Genomic DNA, 13,258 nt, shown 5'->3' with positions numbered 1-13,258 from the left:
GTATGCATACTTAATGATCTTTCCTTAATAATGTCTTAAACTGAGTGCACCCACCTTAAAGGAATGCAGTACATTCTATACATTTAATTAAATATATATATATTTATATGTATATCATGTATTCGATTGTGTTATTCAAAATGAATATTCATATTTTCACTATTTTCAAAACTATTCTTGGGGATCTATGAGGGCTACTCAACTATACATGACCACCTGTTATATACCTTACACCATTCGACTCTGAAATATTTCTTTTACATCTCTTTTTCCAGGCTCTTAAGGACAAAACACCATCACAAGCAGAGACGGTATCCGTTGACAACAGAGATTTCGAAAACTCAACAAATGAAGCAACAAAACTCTAGAACATTCAAATCATCGATCGGACGGGGATAATTCTTGGTGACACTGAATCGATGGTTGGTTTCCTAAGCATAGAGTATAGCATCGGTTTTATTATTTACAGTTCAGAGTAGATGTACACTTTACTTCTTTGGAAGAATGTGAATTTTGGGGGTGAATTGAAGATGAAATTCTGTGTGGTGTAGGCTTGATGGTGGGCGAAATGAAATACAAAAGAAATTAATTCAGTCATGGTTTACCAATATTAACTCTGAATATGTATAAGTGACCTTCTGTTGGCGATAAAGATATCAGATTCTTTACCAAATAAGTTGTTAAAGTTGATTCGACTAATTTAAAGAATGCATTAATTATTTGATATAGGTTCGTTAACATAGACACACATGTCTGGAGATCGGAATATTCTACGTTTGAATCTTAAAATGAAAATTATAAATCCCGTTATGTATGAATTCATTCATGGGATTGTGTATGAATTAAGCATTATTTTGGGAGTAATTGGCGTTTAATACTTAAATGTGAATATAAAGGAGTATGAACTACATTATTTACACCTTTAGTACATTTTTCCTGTAAAATGTCTTATTCTCAGAGAATGTACAATTGTCTAAATTGATTAAATCGAAATGAGTATGTTTATTTTCAGTATACCAACAATACACACCATCTCTGAACTCGAATTATTCACAATTATTTCCTATCATTTTGATGCTTGTTTAGTAATCATTAATAAACGACATTTTATCTCATAAATTGCATTGTAGTGGCCTTTTGAACAGTCATACTATATTATTCCGTGTGATATCAGCTTTATTTCATTCCGTTTATTTTGATATAGAAATGTTTAGAGTTCATACCACTTTTATAAAAAAATATATATATATCTATATCTACAAAATATGTTTGATCAATTATTCTTCTTACGGGGTTTAAAATGTGTTGTGTGTTTGCAAAATGTATGAAATAATCATCTTACTTTGATTTTCATCAATTTATGGTGCTTATGTGTTTATAAACTATATTAATCATTTGTTTTCTATTTTTTGTATAAAACTCTTCTGGAATAAAATGCAAAGATATGTTTATTCGACATGCTTTAATCCCCAATTTTGTGTCTGTTGTTGCTGAAATACATATGTTTCCATTGTAATGTAAATTTGAATTCTCTCTTCTAACCTTATAAAGGTATATTCCCCCCCCCAAACAAAAAAAAAATCGACAATGAGCAATTTAAACAAAATTTTTGAGTGATTCCTGAGTGAACTTTCATAGAATTTCATACTAGGCTTCCATGTATTTATTTTGAAAATGTAAGTTTTACTCCCTTTACTAATCATAATTAGGAAATGAAGCAAACAACTTGAAACCCTTAATTGGATTGAATGCATATGAAATTGACGATGTACTAAACTATATTAATCATTTGTTTTATATTTTGGTATCAAAACTCTTCTGGAATAAAATGTAAAGATATGTTTATTCGCCATGCTTTAATCCCCAATTTTGTGTGTTTGTTGTTGCTGAAATACATATGTTTCCATTGTAATGTAAATTTGAATTCTCTCTTCTGACCTTATAAAGGTATATTTTCCCCCCCAAAAAAATCGACATTGAGCAATTTAAACACAATTTTTGAGTGATTCCATTGTGAAATTTCATAGAATTTCATACTAGGCTTCCATGTATTAATTTTGAAAATGTGAGATTTACTCCCTTTACTAGAAACAGGCGCGTAGCCAGGGGGGCGGTCGCCCCCACAAAACGTCCCCAAAAAGAAAAAAAAAGGAAAAAGAGAGGAGAAAAGGAAAAGGGAAGGGAGGAAAGGTAGCTTTGTGTTTATTTTTCCTTTTTATTCTTTTTTTTCTCAAAAGAGAAACTCCTTCATTCTTGCTCTATGTTTTTATATGAATTTTGCTTCCGCGCTGCGCGCGGTTAAATGACAATATTGAAGTTCTCCATTGTTTCCCCCACCCTTTCCCTAACCCTATTTTTTCACCTCAGCTATAAATTATGTGTTTCTTGCCAGTTAAAGTTCAAATGTATATAGGGCATAGATTTAGAGTAAGGTTAGGCCGAAGTATATGAAGTTATCCTTTCTTTTTATCGATCGCGCAACTTTTGGTCGGGTCGGCTCCGGGCGGGTAAAATCTTTATATCAGTTTCTGCCGTCACCTCCATAAAGTCAACTTCTCCCGCTTTTCAGCTCATTACTAAACAACCACAATTTGGGGGCAAACAGGTTCCTAGTTTAAAAAGAGGAAGGTATAGAATTCATGTCGTATTGAATAAAAAAAAGTACAATATTTTTTATAAAATTCTATTAAATTTCATGTCATTTCCCTGCACGTTCATCTCCTGTCCTGTTTTGCGCCCTCAGTTTGAAATTTTGAATGACACTTACGTTTCTTTGATTTAAAATGAAGCGCTTCATGATAAGTCAAAGAAATTAGGCATCATTTTTTATATAATTTCAATAAATCACAGAAGTATCAACTGTTTGCGCACTAATTTCCTTGTAATGAAGTTCAATAATCTTAGAAAATCAATTGAATTAGAGCCGATGGGGTACAAGATACCTGCATTAGATGAAACGTCCGCCCTTTGAAATTTCAGAGTATCATTGCTCTGTGCGGGAAGGAATATCTTCCTCCCGACAAATACATTTCTTCTCCTCTGTTTTGCGAGTTAAAGATATGCACTGTCGCTAAATTGTTTTGTAATCAATTCTGATCTTTCCAAGAGAAGTATTCAATATATCTTTGAGAATACCCTTTTCTCGGGACCCTTTCCATGGATAAAAATTGATAAAACGCTTTACCTTCCGCGCTTCGCGCGGGGTTATCAGTATTTTAATTTCCACCATTGTATTCCTTGTTTGTGCGTTCACAATCACTGTTGAAAAGAAGGTTCAAAATCGTCAACTGAATTGGAGCTGATATAGGTACTAGAGACAAGAGAGATGGCTCCTTTTCATTTCAATTTATGAAACACCAAAAGCTTCGCGCGGGAGGGGAAACTCCCCCTCCCTGCATCCACCCCCTTTATAGGGAGCGCGCTTCGCGAGCATTTACCGCCCCCTCCAAAATGAAATCCTGGCTACGCGGTTGATAAGAAAATAATGCAAACAACTTGAAACCCCTATGGATTGAATGCATATGAAATTGACGATGTATACAGCTCGGGGCGGTCCTAGAATATTTCGAAAGGGTGAAGAATTTTTTTATAATTTGAACAATGGGGATTTTAAACAGTTACAGGTCCCTCTTTTCAATTCCTTTCTTTCTCTTTTCTCCCTCCTTTTCACTTTTTTCCCTACGAATTGAAAAGTAGTAGGGAGCGGTTGGCCGTCCCCTTTCCCCTGACGTGATTTTACAATGTAAAGTAGTGAAAACATATCCATAAATAAGATTCTCAGCAATTGAATTCCAAATCAAACTGGTTTATTACAACAATCTGCTTCACTTGTCTGGTGGTTAATTTACAAACGTCATCAGTAGATTCGTCAATACAAAACATGTAAAAAAAAAAGAAGAACCACTTCGTTATCATTTGAAAGAATAAAAATATATTGCCTCGTCAGCACCAATAATCGTTCCTTCTGGAAACTTAATTATTAAGATATTCATAATCACCTCGGTCATCATTGCTAAGGGTGCTGAAGGTGCTGCAGGACGCCCCAGCATTTTTTTATTTGGCCGGTATTCAATAATAGATATCATTTGGGCTTCTTTTACCAAATGAAAATATCCACAAAATGAAATGTTTTTATATCCTCACAAAATAGAATAAAACTTCGTAAAATTTAACTATACAAGAAAATTGATTAAAAATCATCCTTAACTTCGTAAAAATAAACCATACAAGAAAACGCTTAAAATTGGGCTTATGAACTTCTTGAGAAGCTGATGATGTCACTAAATCTTGTTATAAGCTTGCTGCTGTCGATATTGTTATTAGTCAAGGCACACGACATCTCCACCAAATCCACGTTGAGATCCTTTGAAAGCAAAAAAAAATATATTTTAAGTCTTTGTGAAAATTAAATCTATTTTCAATGTAGTAATTAACAATAATTCGCCTAAGTTTTCTCGATATTCTTGCATCACATATTAACACCGTTGAGCCCGCGCGGATCTGAAAACAGGGGGGGGGGGTCAAATTATCCTTTTGCATAACCACATTCCATCTTAATAGTCTTCATGAAATCATTCTGATAAAACAACTTTGGACATTTCCACGGTTTAGGGAACACAACCAGAAGATGCAAATCCAAGGGTGTCTTGCATATAAAAGTATTAAACATTTCGAATATCATTTAAAGGGTACACACATCCATTGCCGAGGAAGTTCTCATTCTCTTTCGTAGCACAAGCGACGTCAGTGTTAGGTTTCCAAATCAATCATATATCTTGTGATTAATTATAAATTTGTAATTGATTACTGGTCTTCTTCTTGCTAAAAGAAAGTAAATTTTTTATAGTTGCAATTGAGTAGTGTAGTGGTTTCATGGTACACAATGTATTCTTTCGTGTGCATATGGGGGCATATGTTGTTGCGGAAATGAAAAGTACCACCCAAACTCGACTTTTCGAAAAGTATGTTCTTGTCGTCTTCAGAAGAATATGCCCACGAAAGAATAGGACCTACACGGAGTACCGTGAAACCGCTACATTTTCTTCTTCACCATGGAAACTTTCAGAAGTCGCTATTGATTGCAAATATTTTCTTCTAATGCTCCATAAGACTGTGAGATGTGTATTGCTTACCATGTTCGTTATCTAACTTAGCGCAGATATCCTTGTAAGCTCCACTTTGTTTAAGAGCGTCAAAGGCTGGGTTCCACCAGTCAGGCAGTGTACTCTGCATAGGAGTCATAATGGATCCACCTGCTCGTTGACAATTGGTTATGGTTGGTCCAACCTGTTCAAGCCCACTGTTTAATAGTGTATGGGCATTGGTGAATACTGCCACTACCTAGCGTAAAGATCAAAGTATAAACTTATTTAGACTGAACTGTTCATTTCCAAACAACTTTATACAATAATACTGTAAATTTGGAAAGCTATGTGATTGATTTTTTTCGATAACATGCACAACGAATACTTTGATATTCATGCAAAATTCTAGTAGCCAATAACGACAAAAAGAGGTAGGTCTATATTTTTAGGTCCAAATAATGAATGATAATGCGAGCCTCTCCTGGTGACCTAATGTTAGTCAACATACCCCCCATTATACTATTCTCGTGGAATGCTAACATTATAAGTATAAGAAATCGCAATGAAAGATTCAATGAAGATATATCAAATTGTGACAGTGACCATCTTGTAAGCAACGCAGAATTTGGTGAAACTAAACCAAAATTATTCTCCAATTCCAGTAGGCCAAATTTTTCATCAGCGTCGTATCCAGCGTGAAAATGAAAACTATTCAGTAATATGAAGCCCAATTTACAGTCTTAGATGTTGAGATCACCCCAAGAACAAACACTAACAAAACACAAAAACAATCAAAACAAGCAATAAGGAGAGAACTTGATCGAAATCGAAAGTTAAAAAAAGAGAAAATAATGGCACATCAGATTTTGCTTTTATTTATGAAATTGCTATATACACCACGCAGGTGATAATGCAAGTGAGAGAGTGCCAACTTCTCTCTCCTATTGTCCTCTTTAATAATGTCTTTCCATTTATATCCTTTAACGTTTCAGTGTATGCTGCTTGATCATTGTATAACGAATGCGTAAATGAATAAATAGATGGTATATCTAGAGTGTTTATACTCGCCTCATTATTATTAACTGCATCTATCAATTGATTTCTGTTGCCATAGTGAACCACCTGGGAGGGGTCAAGGGGCACACCCTACAAAACAACAAAGAAACAAATACAAATGCGATTTATATGTCTAAAGAAAAAACATCAATAGAGGAAATATTTTTAATCCTAATCATTAACGAGATTGATATCAATCAGTACACTGTTTATCACACACAGGACGCACCATTTATCTGTGCAGAAAATTTCAAATTTCAAAATAATTGACAAATTAAATTGCCACGAGATCGTTCATTTACACAATATCATACATTCGATATTGACATTTTCGAGAGTACTACACAATATCATTTTCCAATTACAAGGATGTGGTGTAAGTTTAGAATATTGGGTTAATAACTCTTATGAATAATAAGCTAGTATTAACTTTTCACTATTCCCATTTCGGCTATTATCATTATTTATTTATGTTGAAAATTTTATACATATATTGGTCACTTATGCATGGGCTTTATGACCAGGGGAGCGTTTCATGAAAGGACTTGTCAGACGTTTTATCTGACAAGTTCTGTTTTATCCGACAGTTACTATAGTAACAGTGCTTCACAACCAATCAGAATCCAGGAAAGTTGTCAGATCTGACAACTTGTCGGACGAAAATATTGATGAAACGCCCCCAGGATGGCTGATCTATGCAAGATGCGATATAAGCCATGAACGGACTATAGAACATAAAAAGTAATCCATCTAACCAATAAGAACTGAACGGAACTAGACTAAACTTATCGGGTCTAAATTTAACTAAACGGAAAGAAATAAAAATAAACTTTTCTTAACTGAACTGAAATGAACTAAACTAAATGAATTAAAGTAAGGAAATAAACTAAACTAGACTAAACTCGGTTATACTCATCGAGTCTGTCAGTCTGAACTAAACCACACTAAACTTTAAACTAAACTGAAAAAAAAATAACAAACTGAAACTAAACTGGATAAGCTGAACAAGATAAACTAAACTGAATTTAGGGAACCTAACTTAAGTAAACTGGACTAAAAAAAACTAAACTTGTCAAACATATCAAAACGAAACGAAACCAAAAATAAAATATCAATTTAAATACTAGACTAAACTATGATAAGCTAAGGGATGTATATAAGCTAAACTAAACAGAGCTAAAATGTAAGTAGTCTTTGAATAATCTATGCTAACATACCGAAATAGTATCCGAGTTTCTTCCAAGACAATGTTCATCACTTGACCAACCGTCTCCGAATCCAATCTTCTGGGTAGAACCAATAGATGTAGGATTAAAGCTGTTTGGGTTTCCTTGTTTAACGAAGAATTGTCCGTTGAATTTCTTACGAATGGGATTGGTGAACTTGAAAGTTAAAGCTCGTTCGTATGTATTAAACCATCCTGTAAATCATATGAAATACTGCCTATGATACGAGTTGAATAGTGATGACAACCTTTAGAGACACGGCAAATACATAGTTCTATTATTCGACCAATAAAAGCACTAATTCAATAATAATAAGTCCAACAACACCAACAAGTAATATGATTATAATATAATAGAGTATAATAATTTTAGTCATACATGTATTAATAATAAAGACACGATTATAACAATCATAATAATAATCAGGATATTTTACTACGTAGGCCTATATAGGTCTTATCTACGATAGTGTTTCAGGCAGGATTTCATTTAATTCCTAAAGCACGTGATGTAAAGTCGACTATATTTTTTCCCCTAAATAATGTAGAGTATCAGAAGGCCGATACTAGTTCCTGACTTTGATTGATTTACATGTAAGAATAAACATCGATCGAATATCCGTTTATCTAGGCACTTCCTTCTGTACTTTTGCCGCTCCTATACTGGTCAGGGCATAATTATACAGACGAGGAAACGATTTCTTGGGTTAATTTGGTTTCACTCTCAGTTGTATTTTTAAGATTTTATCTCAGCGATCTGATTTTCTAGATTTCAAACCAAATTTGAATGTTCAGTTGGTGATTTATCAGAATTACATTATACATGCTTACAACAAATAAAAATACAATCTCAAAATTCAATCATTTTATAGAGTCCATGAGTGATTACATGTCACGAATATCTGATTAAAATTGAAAATACAATGAATCAAGTTTAGTATATTAATAATTATATTAATCACTCTTGACAGAAGGTAAATTACTGATCACTGGTGTGAACTGTGTTAACGAAGCTACTTTATATCCTTCATTATATCATTTCCAACGTTTCCCTATCATCATCATCACCATCATCATCACCACCTTCATCATCACCATCATCATCCGATCATCATTATCACCATCATCCTCAATATCATTGTCATTATCATCACCTTCATCATCATCATAATCATCATCATCGTCATCCTCCTCCCCATCATCATCATTATCACCACCATCATCGTCATCATCATCATCATCATTTGTCATCACAGTCAATCATGGTTGTAATCAATTCTACATACCTGTGCACGCGTCATACCATCCGCCCATAAGACCGATTCCACCCCGTGCTAACTGACCAGCTTGTGAATCCCAACAATTGCTGTAAACATCCCATATCAAACGGCAATTCTTGTTAGCTTGGGCGCAAACTACAAATACAACCACAAAACAAGAATTATGCATTATTATCAACATCAATATTAAGACCGATACACAATATTGTTTTTTTCGCCGTACTAAAAAATTGCATGAAATATTCTGTAAGACAAAATCACTAGTTTATCAATTTCATCACTGACAAATCAAGACAAATTTAATTAAGACATGATCACAAAAAGTAGGACTATGAACATGAAGATGATCTTTACCAAGCCGTCTTCGTTATACAGTGCGTCCCAGAATAAACGAAACCGAGATTTAGCGATCATTTATCATTACTTAATCATAAATAAAATAGACAAATGACCTACCAATTTAAAGCTTAGAATCTCCTCTTTCATCTAATATTACTTAGCTTATTTCTTATTCACGCATGAGTGAGCAAAAACAATGTGAAGAAAGGATACCAAAATCTCATTTGGCGAGGGGTATCTGGGTTTCAAAAAGAAAACCACATTTCTGAAAAGTTAAATATCTGCTCTTTAATTTGGTACCTCAATTACAGAAAATGGTCAAGAAATAAAAAAGTTCTGGTCATTTGAAATAAGGCTTGCATTTCCATAATTTCATGAGATAAACTGGTTTCACCTGTTTCCCACAGAAGCTTTCACATGGTGAACAAAAGATTCAATGCATGGCTGATCGTCAACAAAACGGAGTGTCGAGTGAGTTTGATAGCCAGCCTGGAGAACCTTTTCATTTTATGAAATTATTGAAATTCAAGCCTTATTTCAAATGACCAGAACTTTCTTATTTCTTGACCATTTTCTGTAATTTAGGTATCAAATTAAAGAGGAGATATTGAACTTTTCAAAAATGTGGTTTTCTTTTTGAAACCCAAATACCCCCCCCCCAATGAGTTTTTGATATCCTTTCTTCAAATTGTATTTGCTCACTCATGCGTGAATGAGAAATAATGTAAGTAATATCAGATGAAAGAGGAGATTCTAAGCTTTAAATTGGGAGGTCATTTGTCTATTTCATTTATGATTAAGTAATGATAAATGATCGCTAAATCTCGGTTTCGTTTTTTCTGGGACGCACTGTATATTGTTTTATTTAATTATCTATAAATATTAAGGAAGGAATGACAAGATCTTTCTCAACGGAAATGCATGAAAGAGGAACCTAAAAATCCCAGTAAAATACAAACATGCCCACCACTGCCGTAAATCCAAGTGGCGAACGTAATTGTTCGGGGGGGGGGATCTATTGTTTCATCCCCCTACTTGAATAGTTTGACGTTATGGATTTACGGCAATGATGCCGACTATATACTTGTTACATATTTAAAAACTTTCAACTTACCTGCATTGACAATGTCGACATGAAACCCACGAAGCGTTCCACTAGTCTGATCACTATGGATAAAGGTTATAAAACATTGTAAAATCATCAAAAAAAAAAACATAAATACAACGAACAATTATTTTCATATGTGATTCTTATCAATTATTATCCTACTAGTTAATTTTGTGTATCGGAATGGGTAAAATTGTATCTATAAACATTTACGATTGTTTATAGATAACGAGTGGTCTAAGGCGCCTGGCCATACATAGAAAGTCCGGGGTTCGATCCCCGGCTGCGGCACCTATGCCCGTGAGCCCGGAGGTGTTTAATCTGCAATGCTCTTTCATCTTGCTTTCAAATAAATGGAAATGCTATATGCATTATTGGTAACTAGGTGTGCACTTGTTTATATATATATATATATATATATATATATATATATATATATATATATATATATATATATATATATATATATAATATGAATGATGCAGCTGTAAACAAAATGATAGAAATTAAATGATAATAATTGAATATATATGAAACTGGTGGTTCATGGTGGTTCATTCGCAGGATAGAGCCATTGTTTGTATAGGCCTACAAACCCAGATTATGAATGAGACCATATAGTCAGAGATCCAAGGTTTCTATTCCGGCTCTAAATATATATCAGGGGCGGATCCAGCTTTGTTCAATAGAGGGCCCGATAAAACAATGATCTACACTGCTTAAAGAGCTAAAAGCTTGGGTGGTTTTTCTTTTATTTTCAGTGGCTATATAGGGGAATCACTATAGACTTAATCTGAAGTACATTTTGCCTTTGTGTTATTTTACCCATTATTGGGTAAACCCTTTTTTTTAGAGTGTGTAAAAAAATGGCAGCTCGCGCTTCGCGATCGCAACATTTGGTTAGTGAAATACGCATTCCTACAAACAAGCCTTAGAATGCCCCTTCAGGTCTGAATTTCAAAAACGTTCATTTCGCACCGAAAAAAGTGCTTCATGTGTTAGGTGTAATTCTAACAAAATAAGCTTGCATTAGATGACTATGGTGAGATATGTATGCTCTTCATGAATTCCTTAAAATGTCCTGTCCCTGTTTGTGGTCAATATATACAATTATTTTCAGCTCGTGCGCTTCGCCCCCTCACGGTCTGTTTTGTGAGAGAGGTTCGTATCACGATTAAAAAAAGTTGCTTATATGATATTTTTTTTTAGGTCTGAATATAAAAAAATTTCAGCTCGCGCTTCTCGCTCGTATTATTTGATAAGTGAGATGCATATCCGTTTAATGGCACAGTCCTTAAAATGTCTCTATTACGTCAGTATACCTGGCAATTGAGCGCGCTTCGCGCGCCAACTAAGTGACTCAACATTTTTGACCGTGCCCCCCCCCCATGTCATGACCCACGGTACACCACTGATCTAAAAAAAATGCTTCTCATAATCAACTAGAATCTCACTCACACTAATGTGAGGTTCGGTACAGACAAATGATCGAAACTCTTTGTAGTATACATCGGATACAATGATATACGATAATAATAATGAACAAACACTTGATCAGTTTTGTTTTAAAACCACTCACAAGTACTCAACGTTTGATCCATCGTGACCTATAGCAAAAGTCCACACGTCATCAGCAAGCTTGCCTGCAAGGATAAATTAATATTTGAGATATTTTTCTTAATTTAAAAAATCAACAATTTCTTAGAAGGCCTTATTGTGTGTAATATTTTCAAAGAAGATAAACTAATTGAAATTTTATTATAAGAAATTAGTTGCAATCAAATAAAGGAAACAAAGAGAGAAGTGATAGAGAAAAAGTGCGAGATAGACAGACAGACAGATAGATAGATAGACAGATAGATAGATAGATAGATAGATAACAAGTGAAACGCATCTGACAGTCTCGCCTGGATATATGCAAGGCTCCGGCATGCTCAGTATTTAATTCTAAAATGTGCATACCTGCAGAGCTTCCTGTGGTAGAACCGGCATCGCCAACATTGATGGTTGTCCCTTCTCTGGAAAGACTTGTAGCAGACAAGATGATGGCGATCGTAGATACCATCAAACTAATGATAACAAGGATGATCGTTATTCGGATCAAACCTTGGTTTTCATTGCTTTTTGCCATTACGAGAGTCTCCCCGTCCATCGTTGTTGTATAAGAGGGATGGTATGAAGCGTTGAGGATTCAACGTTGCAGGAGACCAATTCCGGGACGGAGAATTAATGAGAAAGAGATTTGATTACCATCCCTGAAACCAATCAGGAAGTATTATATACAGTACAGCTGCCTTACCTCCGCCCCATTATTCAGCCACAATGGATATGGAGACGCTGCATAATTATGTTCTAGAAAACTAGTATTCCGAATACCAGTGACATTTTTTTGTGAGAACTTTTTAAAGATACGATCAGGGGGGCGTTTCATGAAAGGACTTGTCGGACGTTTTATCCGACAGTTACCATAGAAACAGCGCCTCCCAGCCAATCAAAATCAAGGAAAGATGTCAAATCTGACATCTTGTCGGATGAAAATATTGATGAAACGCTCGCCAGGTGTACAAAAAGAAAAGAAAGCAGGATTTTTATTGTTTCGAAATCTATCACAAAGTTGAATTTTCAATTTAGTAATGCTAAAAAGTTTGAGAAATTTAATGTCGTGCTCCCTAAATTGTCTGGCTCATTGAGCCACTGCTTTCCAGACAGAATGAGGATTGCATGTAAATCACATATTTTTCCAATAAAATGAAAATGTCAGAATTCAGGATACTCTCAATGACAAGTGGCAGATATCGGGGGGGGGGGGGACAGCCCCACAAAAAACCCAAACAAACCACCCCTTTTTGCGGACATTACAATACAATAGTAAGAAGCATACCTTTTAATAAAAGTTTGTGCCTGTCCTTGGGTTGTGGCCTCCCAATAGATATGATACATATCAGTTTTTAATATTGAGATAGAATTCCATCCAATTATTACGGATATGGTCCAAACAGCCACTTTATCACATTTATAAAACACATTTGTTTCTTTTTCAACACACCCCCTCCCCCCGGTTCTGACCTATTTTTCTACTAATTCACACATATTAAAACCTGCAGTAGCTACTTATCATTTCCGGTCGGGATGATATAAGTTGCTCAGCTTCATAAAAAACTTTCTC

At 34.7% G+C, this 13,258-nt stretch overlaps 2 protein-coding genes across 4 annotated transcripts in view; one reads left to right on the top strand and one right to left on the bottom strand.

Annotated features, from left to right (window-relative positions):
* Nucleotides 1-2,111, top strand: part of LOC121410903 (sulfate transporter-like) — a 42,186-nt gene extending 40,075 nt beyond the window's left edge. For all 3 annotated transcript variants that reach the window (XM_041603283.1, XM_041603284.1, XM_041603282.1), the window contains one exon: nucleotides 276-2,111. In XM_041603283.1, coding sequence (XP_041459217.1) covers nucleotides 276-368 — 93 coding nt within the window. In that variant the 3' untranslated portion in view covers nucleotides 369-2,111. The remainder of the gene's footprint in view (nucleotides 1-275) is intronic.
* Nucleotides 2,112-3,792: 1,681 nt separating this feature from the next.
* On the bottom strand, nucleotides 3,793-12,466 carry LOC121410902. The gene is made up of 8 exons (XM_041603281.1): nucleotides 12,055-12,466; nucleotides 11,672-11,735; nucleotides 10,099-10,151; nucleotides 8,652-8,780; nucleotides 7,358-7,560; nucleotides 6,153-6,230; nucleotides 5,133-5,340; nucleotides 3,793-4,363 (listed from the first exon to the last, which is right to left on the bottom strand). Exons 1-8 carry the CDS (start codon nucleotides 12,242-12,244, stop codon nucleotides 4,320-4,322), a joined length of 969 nt encoding a protein of 322 aa, XP_041459215.1. The 5' UTR covers nucleotides 12,245-12,466; the 3' UTR covers nucleotides 3,793-4,319.
* Nucleotides 12,467-13,258: the final 792 nt, after the last annotated feature.

Source organism: Lytechinus variegatus, chromosome 3 (genome assembly GCF_018143015.1).
Source record: "Lytechinus variegatus isolate NC3 chromosome 3, Lvar_3.0, whole genome shotgun sequence".
In the NCBI taxonomy this organism is placed as follows: domain Eukaryota; kingdom Metazoa; phylum Echinodermata; class Echinoidea; order Temnopleuroida; family Toxopneustidae; genus Lytechinus; species Lytechinus variegatus.
Note: the sequence above shows the minus strand (reverse complement) of the source record. Positions and strands in the feature narration are given on the sequence as shown.